General features: G+C 48.1%; 1 protein-coding gene across 3 annotated transcripts in view; it reads right to left on the reverse strand.

The window, feature by feature from the left end:
- RBPJ (recombination signal binding protein for immunoglobulin kappa J region) overlaps positions 1–23,563 on the reverse strand; it is a 154,271-nt gene that overhangs the window by 68,702 nt on the left and 62,006 nt on the right. Inside the window, exon 1 of one of the 3 annotated variants that reach the window (XM_040335161.1) lies at positions 21,102–21,232. The exons of the other annotated variants lie outside the window; for them this stretch is intronic. Within the exon in view, the coding sequence (XP_040191095.1) occupies positions 21,102–21,115 (14 nt within the window). The 5' untranslated portion in view covers positions 21,116–21,232. Of the gene's footprint in view, positions 1–21,101; positions 21,233–23,563 lie in introns of those variants that run through there. 3 annotated transcript variants of the gene reach the window in all.

The following is a 23,563-nucleotide window of genomic DNA, read 5'->3' on the forward strand; positions in this document are numbered from 1 at the left end:
CGTGAACGGACGAGCAAATCACCGCCTCGCACACCTGTGAGACCGACGCATGATGTCGAAAAAAAAAAACCCAGGAAGCACCAATTGCCCTGGTTGAAAGTGCCGTGACCGGAAAGGGGGGCCCGCCCCTTAGGAGCATAGGCCTGTATGACGGCCTGCCTGATCCACCGAGAAATGGTGGTCGACGAGACCGCCAGGCCCTTTTGTGGACCAGACACCGACACAAAAGAGTCAGCGCACCATCACCTAATCCTTATGGGGGATCAAGCATGGCGGCTTGCAAGACAAGACCGCCAACTCAGAAACCCCTCTAACAGAGGTAAAGGCCACTAATGGGGCCACCTTCTGAGATAGTGTCAAGAGAAAATCTCTCTGATGTTTCCAAAAGGAAGGTTCCTGAAGAACCGAGAGCACCAGAGTCAAAACTCATGGGGGAAGAGATGGGCCAAGAGGGGAAAGTATATGACAAACCCCTTGCACACAAAAAAAGGGGACCCACCAGGGAACGGGCCGCAAAAAGGCCACTAAAAGAACACAGCCAAGGCTGAAATCTGCCCCCAAACGGTGCTTTAAGCATTTTTTAGATCCAATCCAAGCTTTAAAAACAGCAGGACCCTGGACACCGAGAGTACGCCCGTGGACGTCACTCCATCCCTTCGCACCAAGAGAGGTAAGACGGTAGATCCTCCGGAAGAAGACTACGGTGCCCTGTTGAGATGACCGAGTCAGACAGACCCTGGTCACCTAAAGTCTGGCTTCCAATAACCATGTTGAGCAAGTCAGTGACTGTACAACAGGAGGAAGTATGGGACCTTGAGACAGGAACCTCCTGCCCTGGCAATCGCCAGGGTGCCTCCGCTACCAGGCGCCCGATATCAGCGTACCAAGGACGCCAAGGTCAATCTGGAGCGATTAGAATCATCGGGATCTCCTCAGCATCCACTCTGTGGAGCGGCCGAGGAAGCAACTACCATGGAGGAATGGCAAAAAATTACCGATACAGACAACACAGGGCCACCAGTGCGACTGACGCGTCTGTACAAGATCACTAGACCTGGCCACTAACTTTGACACCCTTGCGGCGGAGACAAGCTGCCAGGAGATCCATGCCATGTGAGGCTCACCTCCTGCAAGGGAGCCGAAACACCCCAAGCACAAAGACCAGTCGCCCTGGTCCAGCATCTGGCGACTCCAGTAGTCCGCCTGCCGGCATACCTGATGGTAGACTGAAGCCACGGCCGTGGCGTTGTCCGGCTGAAACCAGATCGGTCGACCACAAGGAGAAGCATAGCCTGATCGCCTAAAATAGTAGGACAATGAACAGTAGACAGCACCTGGTATTCCCAGGTGGTCTCCCACCAGGCACTAGCCAGGCCCGACCCTGGGTAGCTACCGAGACCAGACACATTCAAGGAGGTGTGGTCATAGGTCCACACAAGTCCAGCGACTCAGGGCCGACTGGACCCCCCAGTTTTGTGAACCTCCAGGTTCACAACCCGTGAGCTGGCATCCGTCGTAAACACCGACCACTGGAAGGAAGGAACAACTTCCCGGACCGAAGAGTCGGGAATCTCTGTCACCAACTCAGAGAGACTGACTAGGTGGCGCACAGGAATCTAATGATTTCAGAGACAACCTGGACAGTAGTTCCCCTGGAAAACCAGGGTGTGGAACTGGGCATACAGTACCACCTTGAAGGAGGCTACCCACAGACCCCGAACCAGCAGGCGCCCGGAGAGAAGACCGATTGCGTGATGCCAATACCTTCACCGCAGACTGAAGAGTCTGCAATTTCTCCAGGGGAAGAAGGACCTTTGCCACTGAGGAGTCTGGATCAACACTAGATACTCCAACGCTGAGTCGGAACCTAGCATGCCCATGATTTGAACCCTGGGTCGCACACATGGAGGGCATGCTTGCTGCCACTGAGCTACACTTTCTGGCCTAAACGTTTAACATCCACCCGAATCTTCGGAGGGTCTGAATGGGAATAACCCATCCACTAGGTCGGAGACAGAAGCTGCTCTCAGAAGAAAGTCGTCCAAGTAGCCAATGAGGCAAAGCCTCGCTGTCCCAACAAAATTCAAATAAGTGCAAGCTCCTAGCTGAAAACCCATGGTGCTGACGCCAGATCAAAAGGGAGGGCCACAGGCTGACAGAGACCCTTCTCTCATCACGAAGCACAGAAAAAAACACTGACATGTGCAAAATGGGACATGCATGTATGCGTCCCTGATGTCCGAGGACGTCAGGACATCCCCCAGATGAAGCGCAGCTACCACCGAACAAATGGATTCCATGCGGAACTACCCAACGTTCACAAAGGTATTTAGGGCCTGAGGCCCATAGAAAACCCCAAAACTCTCGTCCTGCAGGAAAGGTAAAATTACCTCGCAGCTTAGCAAATCCCACGCTGCCCAAGGCAGACCGACGGGCCGGGAGAGGAAGACACAAGGACAGAACTTTGTTCTGTGGATAGGAGGAAACCCTATCTAGTACTCCGAAGAGACCACCTCGCAGACCCACTAGTCGGAGAGCAGGGAGGTTTCACTGAATTGTGAACCTGCAAGCCGCCCCTCCCACCTAGAGACAGGGAGGGAAGGCTATATACATTGGCAGGATTTGGGTGCCGGCGTGATCGGCTTATGCACCCAGGGACAGATTAGTCCCCCATTAGTCCCCCAGCTGGGCCTTTGACGGCCTGGGAGGGTTGCCCCTAAATAATACACACACAGTGTGTATGTATATTATGTAGGTGTATACACACACACACACACACATGTCTTTGGAGGAAACCGGAGTACCCGGAGGAAACCCACGCAGACACAGGGAGCGACAATGCAAGCTCCAGGCAGATTGGAGTCAGTGTGCGGATTCGAACCAATGACTCTTTTGCTGCCAAGTAATGGAGTTAAGCACTACACCACCGTGTGCATAAAACCATTCTGAGCCTAGATTCACACTGCTGCGAACTCAAAATCGCGGTAAAACGCAATTTAATGTAAATCGCGGCCCGAAATCGCAAAAAGTAGTACAGGAACTACTCCCTGAAATCGCAGATGCGGCGTCGCACTGATTAGGACAGTGCCATTGCCGACAATTGCCACCGATTTGAGATGCGATTTGACATGTCAAATCGCATCTCAAATCGTCCCAAATCGTACGCAGTGTGAACCAGGGCTGAAACAGACACCCTGGATAACAAGGGCGCAGCATTCAATGAAGCATCACAGACCTATATGAGGCCCTGGACCAGCTGGTCCGCTAGGCTAATAACCTCAGGAGAGAGTCGGTGCTCCTCTACTGTCTGGTGCAAAATGCTCACTCTGAGTTGTATACAGCACTAGGGGTCAGGACTACTCCAGGATGGCCGCCGAGCGTTCAGAACGCGGCCACAGGAAAATGTAAGCTGCGCCATAGCGCGGCTACGACAAAATGGGCGCCAATGGGAGTTCTCAATGTAATTGAAAAACCTCCCAAAAAATGGCGCCAGCGTCGACTGAGACCCCAGTGTATTGGCCACAATAGGCCCGCAAGCCAGACCCCAGCATGGTAAATATGGAACGGGTCAGTACTTCGGATCTTCTATCAGTCAGATCCATACAAGTAGGGGTTCCCGCCCGGCGGTGAGGGACTACAAAAGCCCTCAGCGGCTTTTCTCATTCCGCATCTCAGAAATTATCAAAGAAGGGCACAGAAGGAAAAAACCTACACAGCGGTCTGATTTGTGTGATGCAAAAAAGACCGAGCCCTCGGCGGAAACCCAGCTGCACTATGCAGCTTAGGAGAGTCCCTTGCAGCAGTAAAAAGCGCACCCATAAATGCCTTATTCTGCCTTTTTTTTTTTTTTTTAACTAGGTACCTGGTCCATGGCTCCATAACAGAGCATTCCCCAGGGGATAACGGGGGAAGGGGGCACTCTTTTACCGCCCGCCCGCAGTCCACCCCCACCCTGGCACAAACTGTGTCCAGGACTAACAATAAAAACTCTGTGGGAATCCCAGGTGCTAACACCTGCTGCCACCACCAGCATGTGGGGAAGGACCCAGATACTGACTCCAATATTTACATAGTGTGTATTATAATATGCACACCTGTCCATACAAATAGACAAAAGCTCCTAGAGCCCTATTCAGGGCCTCTCACCCACTTGCTGCGCTGACCAGGAGTAACCAGGGGACTCCCTCAGGAGGAGACTGCCCAGCGCTGCCTGTGAGGAAAAGAACCGTGAGGTAACTTTTGCAGGGACCTGTGTTTAAACAGGAAAAGCCTCCTAGGGCTGTTTTATTTAAGGATAAGGCACAGATACAGCATAAAAAGCAAAACCGTTACAGGTGTCACCAATCAGTCAGCGTCTGCTGAAGTATAATCATAAACATCTGTGCTCATCACAGGGCTTTTTACCTCACAGGAAAGCCCAATACAAAAAAGAAAAAACACAGGCCAGATAACACAGTCCCCTCAGGAAGGCCCCCTCCCCCCTGACAGCGGCAATGTTAGCAATGCAGCAAGGGAAAGGAGCAGGGAAGTAAGGGGAAGGGACCCCCGAACCCCAGGAATGCCCAGCCGTACCAACCCACCGAAGCAGGAGGGACTGTACTTACCCGTCCAAGCGAGGACTCGCTGACGCATTCCTGACAGAACTACAACCGAAATGGAGGTAGCTGTCGGCCCGGTCCACTGTGAGTGAGACAACACCACAGCCCAGTCATATGTGGACCTCGGAGCAAAGCTCACCGGCCACCCCAGGAGTCATGGGGTATAGCGTGGCAGACCAAGCCTCTTTGCAAAGGTGTGCCCATGCTTGCTGGTCGGACTGAGTAGACTACAAGGATCTATATTATCCAGCCTGTCTCTCAGCCGACAGTTGAAAGAAGATTCTTCAAGAAAAAGTAAAGTAAAGTAAAATAAAATAAAATTTCTCCTCAGGGCGCTGGGCCCAAAGGGAGCCATATGTCCTTCTCCTTTGCTAGGCAGAACGAAACTGAGGCTGCATGCTGCAGTGAGGAGGGTTATGTCTGGAGGGACCGCCCCCTGGGCGGGGCTGTTCAACTCTGTTAATGTAACATGTATTTAACTATTTAACATGTTTCTGCCTAGTCCTCTCCTGTAAACAGGGAACATAACCCACTTGTCAAGATTTAAGGAGCTGTGTCCGTCCATGGACGATAAGAGAAATAACAATTGCAGTTTGGGAGTTAACCACAAGGGGGCGCTGAAGGGGTTATGTATGACCTAATTTGTGTTTCTAAATGTAGGGGGGTGTGGCTGTAGGTGTGACATCATCGATTGTGTATCCCTATAAAAGGGATCACACGATCGATGACGGCGCCACAGAGAAGAACGGGGAAGCAGTGTTTACACACAGCTCTCCCCGTTCTTCAGCTCCGGGGACGGATCGCGGGACTCCAGCTGCGAACGGGTCCGTGGGTCCCGCGGTCCCGGAGCTTCAGACCGGCTGGGCACTAGCAGAAGACGTACCTGTGCCCAGCCCTGCCATTCTGCCAACGTAAATGTGCCGGAGGCGGTCCTTAAAGGGGTTTTCCACCCATTTTTTAAGTTTATTAAAAGTCAGCAAAAAGTGTAGCTACTGGCTTTTAATAAACTGACACTTACCTGCTCCAGCGTTCCAGCGATGCGCCGGCCGGGGGTCCGCTCCTCTCCCCCCTCCCCGGCCGGCGTCTTTATTGTCACTGTGGGCACCCGGCCGTGACAGCTTTGGGCTTCACGGCCGGGCACCCACTGCGCATGCGCGAGCGGCACTGCGCATACGTGCGCGGCCCGGCGCTGTTTGATTGGACAGGCGATCGCCTGGGACCTGTCACGTGTCCCAGGCGATCGCCTACAGGGAGGGGTTGCCAAAAGGCGATATGACGTATCGCCTTTGCAGCCCCCTCGGCGGAAGGAGGAAGTGGGACAGGAAGTCCCCTTCTCCTGAAGCCCCCACTCCCCCCCCAAAAAAAATTACATGCCAAATGTGGCATGTAAGGGGGGAGAGGAGTGGGTTAAGAGGAAGTTTCATTTTTGGGTGGAACTCCTCTTTAAAGCGGTTAAAGCAGAGTTCCACCCAGAAATGGAACTTCGGCTTATTCGGTTCCTCCCCCCTCTGGTGTCTCCCCCCTTCCAGCGAAAGATCGCCACAGTATCTGCAGCGATCTACACCATGTCTGGGCTGACCGTTGGCTTCCATGTGGAAGTGATACAAGCAGTTCACTTCCACAACCGGCGCAATGTGGGGTATTGAAGCTTTTTCATCACTTTACCGACAGACACAATTTTAAGGCTTAACATTTTGGGTCTCTCTTTACTCGGCACAACCTCATCTTTAAATATTTTACCAACAATTGTGTAATCTATTGCGTTTATATGTGCCACGATTAGCTTTAGTACATTTATTGAAATTTTGAGTTTTAGAGCCAGTTCACACCAGACGCAGTTCCGTGCGCTTTTTTTATGCACTAAAATCGCATGCACAGTGTTTTCTATGTAATCCAATAGTTTACACCATGCAGTCAGTTTCCGACTGCACTGGTGTGAACTAGAGCCATTATAAACAAATGATCAGCAGAACCTCCTTTAAAGCGGAGGTTCACCCAAAAATCCACTTTTTGACATTAGCTGTAGCATGCTGCCAACATCTGCAGTTTTGCGTTTTTTTTTTGTTTTTTTTTACTTGTACTTATCGTTCTATGAGCCCTTGTTTTCCATCTCCGAGCGGGGAATCCTGCGGGGGAATGGGCGTTTCTAAGCGAAGAGGAGTTGATTGACGGCTGCTAAGGCGCGTCTTGGCCTCTGTTTAATCTTCAACTGCCATGATGCTGCACATGTGATCAGTTATGACACCAGCCATTGGATGGTTTGACAGTTTGGTTGAGAGCACAACCAATGTGACAGTTGGCATTGCTGGCATGCCAGGAATGTAACTGCTTTTTCAAACTGTTAAATTAATGGGTTTACTTCCGCTTTAAGGATGCTGGAAAGTTCATTTTGAGGGTGAACCTCCGCTTTATTAATGCCCTATAAGCCAGACTACATAAATACAAATGTCCACATTTTTCCCCCAACTCCGAAAAAACTGTGAAAATAATAACAGTCCTTCTGGATAATGTGATATGAGTGACAATTCTTTTAATCAGTGCATCAAACGATTCTTCTATAAGTGATCTTCGTAGTGGTTAATGCTCACAGAGCACTTACCTCACACCACTCACACTGAGCCTTCAAGATCTCCTAAATATCAGGGAGAACAGCAGCTGTTCGGCTCCACACATATTCGTGCTCCTAATGGTTCGGTTGGGGCTCTCTGGTGGTGATGTCAATACAGGCGTTGACAATATCCGAGCTCGAGGTCGCATTGGCGTCAAGAAATTGTGACCTGGCGCCCGCCGGTAATTGAGGCCGCGGATTTGCGGTCTACAAGGCCTCAAACTCAATTACCGGCCACCGCGGGCCCGCCGTGATCGCGTGGCGGGGGCTGACGGCGGCACAGCATCCTGGGTCTCTGTGCACCCCCGCGATCGCGGCGGGTCCGCGACGGCCGGTAATTGAGGCCGCAGCTTCGCGGCCTTGTGAAGTCCCAAGCTCTTCGGAAGCTTTTGTGAGCTGGCGCCATCTGGTGGTGGCCGTTGGCATTACATTGGCATTGCAGCAATTCTAATGTGTGTCATTTTTCACTGCCATCTCCTTCCCTCTAATTAGAACCCCCAAACATTATATATATTTTTTATCCTAACACCCTAGAGAATAAAATGGCGATCATTGCAATACTTTGTCACGCTATATTTGCGCAGCGGTCTTACAAGCGCACTTTTTTGGGGGAAAAAAAATACTTTCTTTCTTAATTAAAAAATAAAACCGTAAAGTTAACCCAATTTTTTTTTTATATTGTGAAAGATAATGTTACCCAACATGTCACGCTTCAAAATTGTGTCTGCTCGTGGAATGCCGACAAACTTTTACCCTTTAAAATCTCTAGGCGACGTGTAAAAAAAATTCTACAGGTTGCATGTTTTGAGTTACAGAGGAGGTCTAGGGTTAGAATTATTGCTCTCGCTCTAACGTTCGCGGCGATACCTCACGTGTGGTTTGAATACCGTTTACATATGCGGGCGCTACTCACGTTATGTGTTCGCTTCTGTGCGCGAGCTCGTCGGGACGGGGCGCATTTTCCGGCTCCTAACTTTTTTATCTGGCTCCTAGATTCCAAGCAAATTTGTCAAACCTGTGTCAATATCCAAATGTAGATGAGTCGGTCAAAGGTGTTCCTTTCAGAAGACATCAAGGTGGGCGCGACGGAGAACAGGCAAATCATGCGGCTCCCCTACACATCCTATTCACGTGGTAGTACGAGAGACCATACTTTTATAACTAGAGCCATAGCAATACATGGAAAACACTGTGCATGCATTTTGTGCAGAAAAAAAAAAAGCGCATGAAACTGAACAGAACTGCGTCTGGTGTGAACTGGCAATTTTGCTAATATCGAGGGACAGAAATAAATTGGAACTACCACCATTTTATTCTCTAGTGTGTCTGCTTTCAAAAAATGAATACTGTTTGGGGGTTTTAAGAAATCTTCAGGCATAAAGAGATTTTTGAAATATGTAAACAAAAAATATACTCCAGGACTAAAGTGGTAAAAATGTATTTTATTGTGCCGAGAAAAGGAAACCACTGACAGGTGCAGCCTGAAGACTTTGTTTACTAACAAACCTCATTCGATCAATATGATCAGAGACCACACTGGATGGTTCCTGATGATTAGAGGCTATAAGCTGCTCACAACACACAATCTGTGCTCATTCATGTACAGATGAAAGGCAGGAACTCGTTAAAAGAACCCTGTGCAGATAGAAACATAGAAGCTGCCATCCTGGCCCAACTACCCGGTGAGTCACCAACCCAGAAACACACAGCCAGGGAAAGATCTGACTCCTTCACCCCATCATTATTGTTCCTGGCCAATGACTCCCTAGGTAAGTCTCCGACACTGAACAGGTATGAAAATCCGTAAATTCAGAGAAAGGTTAGAAGTCCTGAGCTGAAAACTTGTTCTAGTTCAGTGATTAAAACCATTTCAGAAAGAGCGACAGAATGACAACCAGGCAACTAGGATTATATATCAGACAGGAGGCTCATATCTTATGCATTATCTCTCTTTAATAATGCTCACAGCAGAAAGTGAATCTAAAACATTCAGTGTAAAAAACTTAAAACAAAACCACCACCCCCCCGCAGTCCATATAGTCACTAACCACGCCCCAACGGGGACTCCATAAAAGGGGGTTGCTTGTGGTGGATCCTCCTCTTTCTTTCTGCTCACAAGATCAGATAAGTATTCTCTAGATTGTTATTATCAAACTATTATATAGATTTATATATATATATACATATGGATGTTAGCTAAGGATATACACTCCTGTGTTTTCCCCTGGCTTTTTTCTCATCTTTGTTCCCAATTTATATTGCTCTATGTGGATTCATATAATTTTGTTATATGCTTACATAGTTTATTTATGGATTAACTCCCCATTTCCAGTCTCTGACTAAAATCCTCGTGTTCCTGTGCCTATCGCACAGTTTCTCCGGCGCTCAAGACCCTCTCCCCCTCGTCACATCACAGCTCTTAGGCTGTCCCCCTTTTCAGCACACTCCGCGGCTTGTCACCATTCTGAGGGAAGCCTCGTCTCCCTCATTCTCTGCCGCACAGAGCGCGCGTTCGGAGGGGGCGGAGCTTTCTGCGCCATCCCATCGTCCAATCAGCGCCCAGCGGCCGTAGTCTCGCGAGACTTCGTTCCCGGGCCGCTGGGGGAGTACAGGTTCCCTTCCCCTCTGTCGCCATTCGGCGCCGACGGAGGGGAAGTGACTGGAACCTGGAACTGATAAGTTACCCTATAAATCCGATTTTTATATAATCGATCCATACCTCAACTAGCTTAAGTTACCCTATAAATCCGATTTATATATAATCGATCCATACCTCAACTAGCTTACACCCTTGGTAATTATCTGGTCTGTGACATTCAGCACAGGTCCAGAGATAGACTCAGCACACAGCTACTGCTTACGCTGCTTGTACTCCTACCTTTACCATTTGAACAATATACCTAAAGATTACATCAGATATGTCTGAGATAAATCCCCTCAATGGAGACTCCTCTCCCGCTGCTACCTCACACATGCTGAGTGCCACACAGTTACAGGACATCATACAAATGTCCATTCAAGCAGCACTGGCTTCTACAACCTCACCCGCCTGGACGGTACAACCCAATGTGGTACAACCTCCACCGCCGCAGAGCGGCGAACCACCTCTAAAGAAGGGTAAAGTGCTTCACAAAAGGAAACACACCTTGGTGGTAATTGACTCCCCGGCAGGGGAAGAAAATAGTGTGCAACAGGCAGTCCCTAACACGGGCTACCATCCCCAGCAAATATCCGACTCTGCTCGACCCCTGGACCCCAGGGAGACACATAAGGGGTATAGAATTCCTAGAAGAGCCAAACCAGATTCGTACGACGATTCCTCTGCTGAGGAGTCGGCTGACTTTTCTGAAGGCTCAGAGATATCAGATGCTGAATCTGTTAATCAGGATACTGGGGCCATGACGACCGACACAGTCGCCAATCCTGCCACGCAGGACGATGTCCTATTGGACGCTCTAGGGGAACCTTTTTTCCACCCGGACGCGATTACCCACCCGCGTTCCGGAGAGTGGACACCACTGCCACATGTGGCACAATACGTAGAACTTTGGGTCAGGAAGTCCCTAGACAGAACGGCCCGCAACAAGCTGAGAGCCGAATGCCCTAGACCCTCATTGCCCAAGAGAGTGGTGGCTACCCCAGAGGTAGACCCGGTCCTCACTAAGTACCTGATTAAAACAGGTAAATTTCAGAAAAAGGGCATTGAGAGGTCCTTCCGGTCAATACAAGACCGAGTTTTGGATCTTATCGGTCCACTGACCAAAATCCTCAATTTGTCCGAACAGGCAGCAACTTCGGGACAAGCAGTTGATTTACCACAACTGAGAGGTTGGGCACAAAGAGCCCTATGTCTAGCGGGCACTGCCAACACGGCATGTTCCGTAGAACGGCGCAGATCCATTCTCATGCGCCTGGATCCCCAACTCTCACACCTAGCTGAGACTGAACCCGGCCCTTCAGCCGAGGGTATGCTATTTGGGGATTCAGTCATTAAAGACATAAACAAATTCGTTGGTTTGTTTTCCAGCCTGGACAAGGCTCAGAGTTCTCTGAGACGTACCGGAACCAATAAGGTTTTCAACAGGGCTGGCAGAAGTAGAGGCCGTTCTGCCGGCCGCGCAAATTATTACAGGCCACAGGGTAGGAACAATACCCAATATCAGTACCAGGCTCCAAGTTTCTCCGCCCCGGTGGCTCAACCAGCACCGTTCTTTCCCCCCAGAGGCAGACCCTGGCGCGGACGCGGGGGACGCGGCTACCCTCGATCCAGACCCTATACCGGTGAGTATGCTTTACACCACACTCGATCTCATCCCAGTGGGGGGTCGTCTGAGACATTTTACCCACGCCTGGTCTGCGATTACGGCAGACGCGTGGATCTTAAATTCCGTAGAGGGGTTCACGATAGACATCCTCTTCCCTCCTCTACTCAATATAATCCCTCCTCCCATCCGCTTTGCAAAGAGCAGCTGCCTTCTCATAGACAGAGAGGTGAGAGATCTCTTTATCAAGCAGGCCATAGTGGAAGTAGACCCTTCTTCCCCAGGTTTCGTAAGCAACCTTTTCCTGGTTCGCAAGAAAGGGGGGGGCTACCGCCCAGTTATCAACCTCAGGGGCCTGAACCAACACGTTCAATACCGCCACTTCAAAATGGAAGGAATTCACTTCCTACGAGATCTTCTCCAACCCAGGGATTGGCTAGTAAAGGTAGACCTCAAGGACGCGTACCTGACGGTACCCATACACCCGGACTCCCAGCATCTGCTGCGTTTCCCGTGGAAAGGCAAAATGTGGCAATTTACTTGCCTTCCCTTCGGCCTATCATCCGCCCCATGGTGTTTCACAAAGATCATGAAACCCGTAGTGGCAGCTCTAAGGAGCAGAGGGGTGCGTCTGATTATCTATCTAGACGACATTCTCATCATGGCATACTCAAAAGCACAAGCCCTGTTACACATGTCATGGGCCATATCCCTTATACAGAATCTAGGATTCATAATCAATCGCGAGAAATCGATCTTAGCCCCATCTCATCAGATGGAATTCTTAGGCTTCATGGTGGACACCGTCCAATCTACCCTCAGTCTCCCCAAATCCAAACTTACACTTATTCGCAAAGAGATTCGCTCCGCACTTCGCAAGAGATATCTCTCACTACGTACTCTGGCCCGACTGGTGGGCTTACTGGCCGCCTCTATCCAAGCCATATTCCCGGCCCCCCTACGTTACAGGGCCCTTCAGAGACTCAAGATTATGCATCTGAGACAGGGCCTCGGATATGCAGACGAGATTCCCCTATGTCAGGAGACCACAGAGGAACTGAAATGGTGGCTACACCATGCCGTCGAGTGGAACGGCAGGACTATATTCAATCCCAGTCCAGACGTGGTTATAGAGTCAGACGCCAGTCGACTAGGCTGGGGCGCACGGTGCGGCGTAGCCTCTACAGGGGGGACTTGGTCCCAATCAGAATCCTCCCTGCACATCAATGCACTGGAACTATTGGCAGCCCTGTTCGCTGTCAAGAGCTTCATGCCTCATTCTCCAGCATGCTGTATTCTTTTTCGCATGGACAACGTGGCAGCAGTGCAGTATGTCAACCGACTGGGGGGCACCAGATCCAAAACTTTAGCTTATATCGCCAGGGACTTCTGGCACTTTTGTCTGTCCCACAACATCACGCCCATAGCGGAGTACATCCCGGGAGTCCTCAATTCCGTGGCCGACTGGAACTCTCGATATCTTCGAGATTCCAGCGATTGGAGGCTGGATCGACCAATCTTTCTCCTTTTGCAGAAGCTTTGGGGTCCGCTATCTTTCGATCTATTTGCCTCTCGGCTCAATCGCCAGTTACCCCGATTCTTCAGCTGGAGACCAGATCCAGAAGCCTATGCTGTAGACGCTCTTCGCCAACCTTGGCCGAAGGGGATTCACTACGCTTTTCCCCCCTTCCAGATACTATCCAGACTCCTCCTTCGGATAACCAATCTGGGAGCAACGGTGGTTCTGATCACACCATGGTGGCCAACCCAACCTTGGTTCCCTCTGTTGTTAGCAATGTCGGTGGACTTTCCCAGACACCTCCCACAATACTCGCACCTCCTCACCAACCCGAACGGGGAACCCCATCCCCTAGTCCTGGAGGGCAATCTCACACTTCTGGCGTGGTTAGTATCGGGATCCCTACCTCTGATAGAATCCTTTCAGAGTCAGCTCGAAACCTCCTCGCCCTGGCCTGGGCCCCCGGGACTAGATCGGCATATCGATCGGCCTGGGGACGCTGGGTTCGTTGGTGTGATCAACGGCAAGTTGATCCCGTGCGAGCCCCTGTACCCCTAGTGGTCAATTATTTAGCCGATTCCTTCGATTCCGGTAGCTCGTATAGCTCCATTAATATCTACCGTTCAGCCATTTCAGCATATCACCAACCTGTTGATTCTCTACCCATTGGCAGACACCCTTTAATATGCCGTCTTTTGAGAGGTGCAAAATTCCAACGTCCCCCCAGGCCTAGATACCAAGCGACCTGGGATGTTTCCAAGGTGCTGGATATGTTCGCCAGTTGGGGGGACAACATTAACCTTTCACTTAAACTATTATCCATTAAACTGACGGTCCTTCTCTGTCTCCTCTCTGTCAAGAGAGTGTCTGATGTTAGAGCCCTGGACATTTCCAGACGCCAGTTTTCCCCACAGGGAGTCGAATTCTCCATTGTACGCAGGACAAAGACCGGCATCTCCTCGGTCTTTTACCCCTCTTTTCCGGATCATCCATTCCTTTGTGTTGTCCGCTGTCTTCAGACATACGAATCTCAGACTTCTGCTCTGCGCCCCGCGGGCTCTTCCCAACTTCTTCTATCCTATGTAAAACCCCATTTTCCAGTTTCCCCCGCGTCTTTGGCGCGTTGGGTTAGGACCGCCATGGACATGGCGGGGATAGACGTCACACTGTTCGGGGCCCACTCCACCAGGGGTGCCATGGCCACGAAGGTGCTCGTCACAGGAGGCTCTCTCTACGATTTACTGAGAGCAGCGGACTGGTCCTCGGAGACCACGTTCCGCCAGTTTTACTTCAGACCTTCAGATCACATATCCAGATCAGTTCTCCCTTAATGAATATCTTATGTTTTCTATGTATTAAAATTGTGATTGCTACATTAGCTTTGAACTTGCATAAGATATGAGCCTCCTGTCTGATATATAATTTGAGATTTTCCTAGCTTGTGACGGAAAATATTGATTATATGAAGACAGGAGGCGAGTATCTTCCCTCCCTACCCTCCCTATTACGGTTGTTTTTTCTCTCCTTTTTCAGGCTACTGACCGACAATCTGCGTTCGATAGACAGACTATCCAGTTTGAAGGAAGACGGAATCCCGTCCGTTGGATGAAACTCATCCAGATTTAGTTTCCCCGTTGGGATCGTTCGTTCCTGGACCTCTGTTGGGTCATGGTGAAAAGTCGTCTCTTCCCCACAGAAGACGTCCGTCGTCGACCGGCCGGTCTAGACCTCAAGATTAAAGTTTTTCGTTCTCCGTTCGATGCCGTTTTATACTCTAAACGTCGCATCAAGAAAGAGGAGGATCCACCACAAGCAACCCCCTTTTATGGAGTCCCCGTTGGGGCGTGGTTAGTGACTATATGGACTGCGGGGGGTGGTGGTTTTGTTTTAAGTTTTTTACACTGAATGTTTTAGATTCACTTTCTGCTGTGAGCATTATTAAAGAGAGATAATGCATAAGATACTCGCCTCCTGTCTTCATATAATCAATATTTTCCGTCACAAGCTAGGAAAATCTCAAATTTGCAGAAGTAGTCTGGAAGGCGATATCTATGTTTCAAAGAATCTCGCCGGCAAATAGCATTTCAAAAATAAATCCGCAATGGTAGACCACATCTCTCTCTCAAAAAAGGTTTATTTTAGGGCTGCATTTACACTGGTGTAGTACATTTACACATGTAAAATTGTTTACATTTACAAACTGTTGTGCTTGCGGTGAGATACATAATTGACACCCCAAACGCGTCAGTAAAACCCACTGTGAAAAATGTGCACGAGTGCCTTTGCTGTTTTTGTCCAGAGTAGGGCAGCCTATCAAAATGAATGGGCTCAACAAGCGTGAAGTGCGACAACTCACAAAGCGCGATGCATGACGCAACAGAATATAGTATGGACAAAGGCCATAAAAACATGTGTGTGTGTGTGTGTGTGTGTGTGTGTGTGTGTGTGTGTGTGTAATTATATATATTAGTGCTAGGTATTGAGATTTTTGTTAATGCAGATAAATTTAAGCAGGCCTAGCCAGAGCTAGGCCTGTTTGTTTTGATCTGTGGGCTGGGAGTGGTTTAGAGTAGACGAATGACTCACAGCTAGTTTCATATATTGGTTACCTCCCTAGAGGCTTCTAAAAAGGAAGGTGGGGGAAGAAAGGTAGAGTTGTCTGGGGTGTTGTAGGGAGCCCTGACCAATCCCCATACCTGGATTGGCAGGGGGCTGGCCTCCTTAAATACCTAGAGTCAGCCCAGCTGGGGAAAGGTGGTTCAGGTGGAAGAACTGGAGATTAAGTATTAGGCTGTCTGTTCCTTTGAGGGTGCCCCCCCCCCCCCCCCAGTCTGGCTGGAGGTGACCTTGGGCCAGGGGCTCGGAGCTGAACAGGAACCCCATACAGGTGAGGACAGCAGGGAATACTGCCAGGCAAGTTTCCAGGAGAGATCCATCGGGTGTCGGTGAGAGGCAGGCACAGTCGGGAGAGCTGGGAGAAGCATGTAGAGCCAGCAGGAGAGACTGATGTTACTGGCAGTGAAGTCAGGCCGCTGCAGCCGGGAGGGCTGTTAGGGTCTGCAAGGGGCTGACTGGAATTTATACCAAAGGTCGGCAGCTAGCACCAGATCTTTATTTTGCTACACCATAAGAGCCTGCGGTCCCTGCCTGTATAAAATAACTTTTCTAAGGCCTGGCTGAAACCAGAGTTAGGCCTAGGTTGCATCCCTCTCCCACTACTTGTGATAACAGCCGAGCAGCCACTTAGCCACACCAGTTCTTACAAGAAAGCCGACCGGCCACTTTAAAGAGTGTTAGCGGTGAAGCGCCACTCATTTTAGCGGCGCTTTACTACTGTTTAAGTGGCGCTTTTCAGCCAATAGCAGGGCACTTTTAACCCCCGCTAGCGGCCAAAGAGGTTAAAAAACACCTGTGTTGCTGTGCTTCCGAAGCGCTGGCCATTCATTTTATTGGGCAAGATGTTTTGGGAGCGCTGTATACAGCGCTCCCAAAGATGCGGCTTGCAGGACGTTTTCTAGCTTTAAACGCTTCAATCCTGGGCACTTTTCAGCTTTCTGCGCTATTGCACTTTAAATGACAATTGTACGGTCTTGCAACACTACCCATATGAAATCTTTTTTCCACAGAAACTGAGCTTTTTTTTTGGTGGTACTTATTCACCACTGGGTTTATTTTGTGCTAAATGGAAAAAAAAAAAATTATATAAAAAAAAGCATTCAATCATCAGTACAATCTTATAACTGGTGTGGCAGTGATCAGTGACAGAGACTGGTGACAATAAGTACCTTTTTTTTTCTATTCATGGTATTTTATTTTTTTACACACACACACACACACACACACACACACACACACACACACACACACACACAGTGTTACCGTAGTAACACCATACTAATCCGGGGAAGTGGTCAGGATGCGATTTTTTTTTTTTTTTTCATTTTTTTAACACACATTGCAATTGCTTAGCAACCATTGAAACTGACCCAGTGAGTGTTGCGATTGGCCACAGCTTATCACATGGTACAGATGGGTTGTGGCTGGTCCTGCCTCTACCATGTGATCACGGTAACCAATTACAGCTAGCAACTCAATCATACACAATAGATGGCATCAATGGAAGCCATCCATTGTTTACATTGGTCATGTAATCTGCTGATTAGTCACAGCTATAACATGATACCGGCAGCAGGCCGGCACAGTAAGCTGTCATCGGCGGTGTCCACCGACAGATTGTGCCCAGTGTGGCTTTAAGGCAGTGCACGTTCCAGGAGGACGTCATATGATGTCCATCTAGAAGTATGAAAATCCAGTCTGGCCGTCGTTTTGCAATAGGCTGGGTGGGAAGTGGTAAAGACACTGTCACTTTGGTTGTCCAAAGCAAGGTGACAGAGCCTGTGTATATAAAAAAAAAAAAAAAACTCCCACACCTTCCTGACCTACCGATACATCCCCAGAGATCCCTCACTGCTGCATCACGATCAGCACAAACTAACAAGTGCTTCCAGGTATGGGGGGCATGCAATCTCCTCTTATGATGCGGTGGTCAAGACATTTCTAGGCATGAGCATCACCACATGACAGGGAAGCCAACATTTTCATTTTGTGCCATCTGTGACAAAGTAACAGGCAGCATGTAGGCAAGTATTCCAACGAGCAGGGCCCTCCGATTCCTCCTATACTGAATTGTGATGTAAATGTACTGTCTGCCCTCATGTTGTAAAGCGCTGCGCAAACTGTTGGCGCTATATAAATCCTGTATAATACCACTATTAGTAAGGGAATTTGCGAAACACAAAGGGAAAAAATAAAAAAAAGGAAAGTAAGAAAGGGAATCCCTCATAACTGGCACAGCACAAGGGCAGACATAGGCGTTTGATAGCTTTTAAACTCACCAGAAATGCAAAAACACAAAGAAGCAGATTTTAGAATGTTATTTTTGTTTTCACTACCCTTTATTCACTTCCTTTCTCCTCCGCTGGCTGGAGTTGCAATTGACGAAGCAACATTTCATTTATATCTATGTACATTCCTATGAAATATGTACAACCCATGGGAACGGTTTACTTTCGCAACATACTCAAACTAAACAGCCAAACACTGGATCTTCTGTCAATTGATGCCTACAGAGAAAGGTGATATACTTGAACAAATGACACCTAAAACTGACATGGTGCAATCACTCATAATCAAACGAAAAAGCAAATTTCTCACGCATCGTCACTTGAAATTAGAATAGGTATTCCAGATTAGGTCTTCCTTAGGAACCTTTCACATGGGTGGCATCCATGAAAATAGCTCCTGATAAAATTGAACAGGATGGAAAGGCTGTCACTTTTGCTCCGAAGCAAATCTGACACATGACCGTTAACACCCTTTTACCTCCAATCCATTAAGTTCAGGCCCAAAAAAAAAAAGCCTAGACAGACTTGAAAGAAGTCGGATGTAAACAGAAGCACATCCACCTGCCCAATGACCATCATGGAATTTCTATTTAGAGTTGTCTGAAGAGCTGACAGTCAGGTCTGAGCGGGACAGCCATGTGAAAGGGGATTTAGGGAGTATAGAGTATGCAAGTGGAACTGGGCTTATTTAAAGAGGAAGTAAGCCCCGATGGGTTTTACTTCCTCTTCATTTCCCTCCATTGCATAGTAGCCCATTATGTGTCACTTACCTGAAACCGAAGCCTGCGATGTCCCCGCTGGCTGAAAGTGTCCATCTTCCGTCCGGGGCCGGACTCTGGCTCTGTGACTGGCTGAAGTCGCGTGACATCATCGCCGCACAATGCGCGCGGGAGCTGCCAGACAGCATGACCCACTCTAGAAACGGCACAGCGTGCCCTTTCTAAAGTGCGCCGAATACATCAGTACATCGCTGCCCGTTTCAGGCGCACATGCACGCCCCTGCCCACCTTCTACCCTGTGATTTGACACAGAGGGAGTTTGTCAGCAGATCCCACCAAATGATTCGTGACCGGGACATGCTGATCGGTTGTCAACCAACACAGGGCTCTGAATTGAAGGAACGGTCACTTTGTTTCTTTTCCCTGCAAGTTAAAGTTTGTAAAATAATGTTCTTTAGCAAGGAACATACATTAAAAATTATTCAACTCAAAATGTGTGTGCAGTAAATTTCCCCCATTTCTTCTTGCTGGAAGCTGCCATTTTGCTGATGCCCAGAGCCCCTGAAGAGCAGTAAATCTTTAGGCTGGCAGCAGATCAGCCTCCACATTTTCAGCACAGTGCCGAAAGATAGAGAGCAACAGAGTATGTACAGAACAGGGTGAGACAGCGTATTACTGGCTCTTAAACAGTGTAGACACATTTATGTTTCATAGTTATAGCCGCATTTATCAAATCATAATTTTCTGACCGACGTTATACTTTACAGCAAGTGTTTGCAACCTACACCCCGCCCATCGCTAAATGTCTGGGCCGTCGATTAATTCATGTGCACCCGCCACCTTTCACGGCTCGCCCAGGCTCTCCCAACCCAACGAGAGGCCCGAGCAACCAGCCGACATGCCCGCTGGCTGGAGACTTGAACAAAGCCGGAATCGGCTTCAATCAAGTCTCGGATCTAGTATCTGTAAGCGATGTCACGACATCACTTCTGGGTTTACAGAAGACTTAAATGCGCCAAATGAAAAAAGAAAAAAAACTTGGTGTTTTGAATGCTTTTAATTGCAAATAGGGATGTCCCGATACTAGTATTGGTACAGATATCGAGCATTTCCCCAAGTACTTTTACTCGGGGGGAAATGCTCTGATGCTTCACCCGATACTTGGGCAGTCAGGGGTGATCGGTGCGGCAGGGGAGTTACAAGCACTGATCTGCCCCCTATTCAGCTATTTTAGTGAAAGTTATACAGCGGTGATCGGTGCTTGCAACTTCCCCCAAAGCCGCACCGATCACCGCTGACTGTCCCCCTCCGTGTAGCGCTCCCCCTCTGTGCTCCGTGGCAGCTCTCCCCCCTCAATTTGTCAGGATGGAGAGCGGAGGTAGGAGCCACTAAATCCGGCTCCTACCTTTTCAGAATGAACATAACCGAGCATTGTAATCTGTGTTTACAATGCTTCAGTTTATGAATGGAGAGGAGCTTCTCTCCATTCATTTTAGCTGAGGCTGCAGAGAAAGGGACTGGGGAATCTGTGTCCTTAGTCCCTTTCTCTGTCTCAAAGGGGAGATGTTAGGGGTCTGCTGTTGCAGCTGTTGTACCACTACTTTTTCCATTACCTTGGAGAGAACGTTTAGGCCTGTTATGGGACGGCGGTGAAGTGGGTCCTTGGGGTCTAGGGTGGGTTTCTTCAAGATGGGTTGGATTATGCCTTCTTTCAACTGGGAGGGCACGGAGCCTTCCTTGAAAAATTGGTTTATGAGCTGCGTGATAGGAGGTGCCAGGATGTCAGCGCATTCCATCAGCAGTTTGGTGGGGATGATAACATTTGGCGCTGTGCTGTTTCGCAGAGAACCGATGATATTTTTAGTGGCCTCGATGGAGATGGGTACTAGAGTGAACTTTCCTGATTGTGGTGAATTTCTGTGGGTATTATGTGAATGATTGCGGGGGGGGGGGGGTTCGGGGACTATTGCACTGGCGCCCACAATATCCGGAAGTAACTCCAGGAGACATGGAGCTGGCCAAAGCAGTGTGGGCTTTGATCTAAGGCAAGTATATCATAAGGAGATAGTATGCTAGGCATGCTAGCTCATTATGCTTTTGTCTTGCAGGTGCCCCCCCATGTGTTCACAACCACTTTAATGCAGTGAATGCATTAAGATGGAAAAAATAAAATAAATAAAAAAAAACTTTGACCACATTGCATGTTATACAGAACAGAGAATTCATATCAAAGCGCCTACTTAATACAGGTTGGCACACAAAAATATAAAATAAGTCTTTGTGCATTCAAAGTAGGGTTTAGACATAAACTAGCCACATCGTAATGAATGGGATTTCTGCTTAAAAATGCAGATTCAAAAACAGACAAGTGTGAACAGGCCTGTAATTAAGGGTAACCACAGGATGTCATGCATAAACACTACAATTTGCATCTTCTACAACAACCTTGTAAGAGCTGAACGTCTCAATCACAGTTGAAAACGATAAATACCTTTCCGTCTGCATACAGCCAACTCATGTGTCTCATATCGAGTCTTTCTTCAAAAGCTGACCATTTTCAGCCACAACGGTTTATGGTTTTATTGTTCCTCTGAACACACTGCCTAAAAGCCAAAAACAACATCTCAGATGGTAAAAACTGAAACACAGAGATGATGGCTTATATCAAAGTTTCAGGCAGGTGTAGCTTTACAATTACAGAACAGTAGTGTGCTACTTCACTCCCAGAGTACAAACACAAACAGAGAAATACCAACTGTTTTGATTCCACAATATCTTTAGCTCTGCAAATCTTGTTGCAATACAGCTTCAGATCTTCCTCTTGCAGAATAGCCAACAGAGCATGTGAGGAGTAAGCAGGGTGGATAAAAAAAAAAAAAAAGATTTTTTTTTAGTTTTTATCAAATTTAAATGCTTTTGGAGTAAAGAAAATCTTTCTAAAAAAGACAGTTTTCTCTTTAAGATACATTAATAATTTAGTTTATTCAGCATGAAATGGAGCTTAGTTATGTAGCATGAGGCTGTATATTCTGCAATATTTACATTTTTGGTAAACTCATCCAATCTCTGCCAGCCGAGATTGTGTGAATGCATCGATGCAGTGCATACTATTTCACAGTAACCATGAGATAAAATAAAGTTCAGGAATATTCCTTTAACCCATAGATTTGAAAAACAATGTACACTATAAACTGTATGATTGAATCGGTTTGAGATCGCCGTTTTACTAACCTGACAGCTTATTAGTCATTAGTATAAATAGGAAACCTTCATTTTGTTTGTAAATAATAAAGGATCACTAAAGAGAATTTTTTTTTTTTTTTTTTTTTTAAATAACCAACATGTTATACTTGCCTCCATTGTGCAGCTCGTTTTGCAGAGTGGCCCAGAACTTGGTCTTCTGGGGTCCCTGGGCGGCTGACTCGGCTCCCCCCGCAAGAACTTTCCACCTTCATGCGAACTCTCTCCCATGGTGGAAAGTTCTTGCGGGTGCGCTCCCGTGCTATAGCGCTCACTGTATCACTCGGCCCCGCCCCCGGTGCATCATTGGATATGATTGACAGCAGCGCGAGTCAATGGCTGCGCTGCTTTCAATCAACCAATGAGCCGAGAAGCCTGCGCGTTCACGGCGCGGGACTTGCGAAGGGTCAGGCAAGTAAACGGGGGCTCGGGGGGGGGCGCTAATGCTGAGATGTTTTTTCACCTTAATGCATTAAGGTGAAAAAAACATGTACCTTTACAACCCCTTTAAAGATTCCAACTACCAGCAAGAATAAGTCCTTACATTTAAAGAGCACCTGTCATTTCAGATCCATCATGGCAGCGCCTGTTGGCAGGCATCCACTCACCTGCTGCCGCCACGTCCCTCATCTTGTTGTGTCCCTTCCGCATCACCAGCCATCCTAATAAAATGAATGGGTCTGTCAGTGAGTCAACAGCAGTCAGAGTAGCCGCTGTGAAACAGAAATGACAGTTGCTCTTTAAAAAAAAAAAGTATGATTTAAATCAAATCCACCCTGGTTGGAGCACATACACTTTATTGTCAAAAGTCTTCATCCATAGGGTTCAATATGGAGTTGGCCCACCCTTTGCAGCTATAACAGCTTCAACTCTTCCGGGAAGGATGTCTACGAGGTTTAGAGTGTGTTTATGGGAATGTTTGACTATTCCTCCAGAAGCGCATTTGTGAGGTCAGACACTGATGTTGGACGAGAAGACCTGGCTCGTAGTCTCTGCTCTATTTCATCCCAAAGGTGTCCTAATCGGGTTGAGGTCAGTACTCTGCAGGCCAGTCAAATTCCTCCACCCCAAACTCTCTCCAATGTCTTTATGGACCTTGCTTTGTGCACCGATCCAAAGAATTTGGTGGGGGGGGGGGGTTATGGCGTGGGGTTGTTTTTCAGGGGTTGGGCTTGGCCCCTAAATTCTATTGAAGGGAACACTAAAGGTGACATTTTGGATACTTTTAACTGTGTGGGAAAAGTGACTGTGTGTTTATTTTCTTCTTTCTCAATAAAAAATCATATTGTGTTAAGCCAGCGATAGAACAAACGGCTTCAACCGAAATCTAACAAAGGGCTGCCGCACAAATCATAGCAAGTACAACAATACGATTTTTGACTACAGAACAAAGACATATAGGAACGTATGCCAACAATAGTTTCAGGTGCCCCCCTATGTATATGTACACACAGAATTATTTTACAAATTATAGCAATAAGGGTGATCTGAAGGGATCGAGTCAATTTTCTGCTTTCAGTCTGGCTGAAACCATTTCCAGAGCTGCCAAATAAAAGAGAACTCATTCATGTGAGAATGTAAATTTTAGCTTGTACTATTGGGCTCAAACTGTACTGGAACACAAGTGAACTGTGCCCAAGACCACCTCCAAGTGATCCTGGGCACAGTTCACTCACACTACACAAATCAGACCAAGGGGGTGAATCATGCCAG

The sequence above is a fragment of the Rana temporaria genome, chromosome 1, assembly GCF_905171775.1.
Source record: "Rana temporaria chromosome 1, aRanTem1.1, whole genome shotgun sequence".
Lineage (NCBI taxonomy): Eukaryota > Metazoa > Chordata > Amphibia > Anura > Ranidae > Rana > Rana temporaria.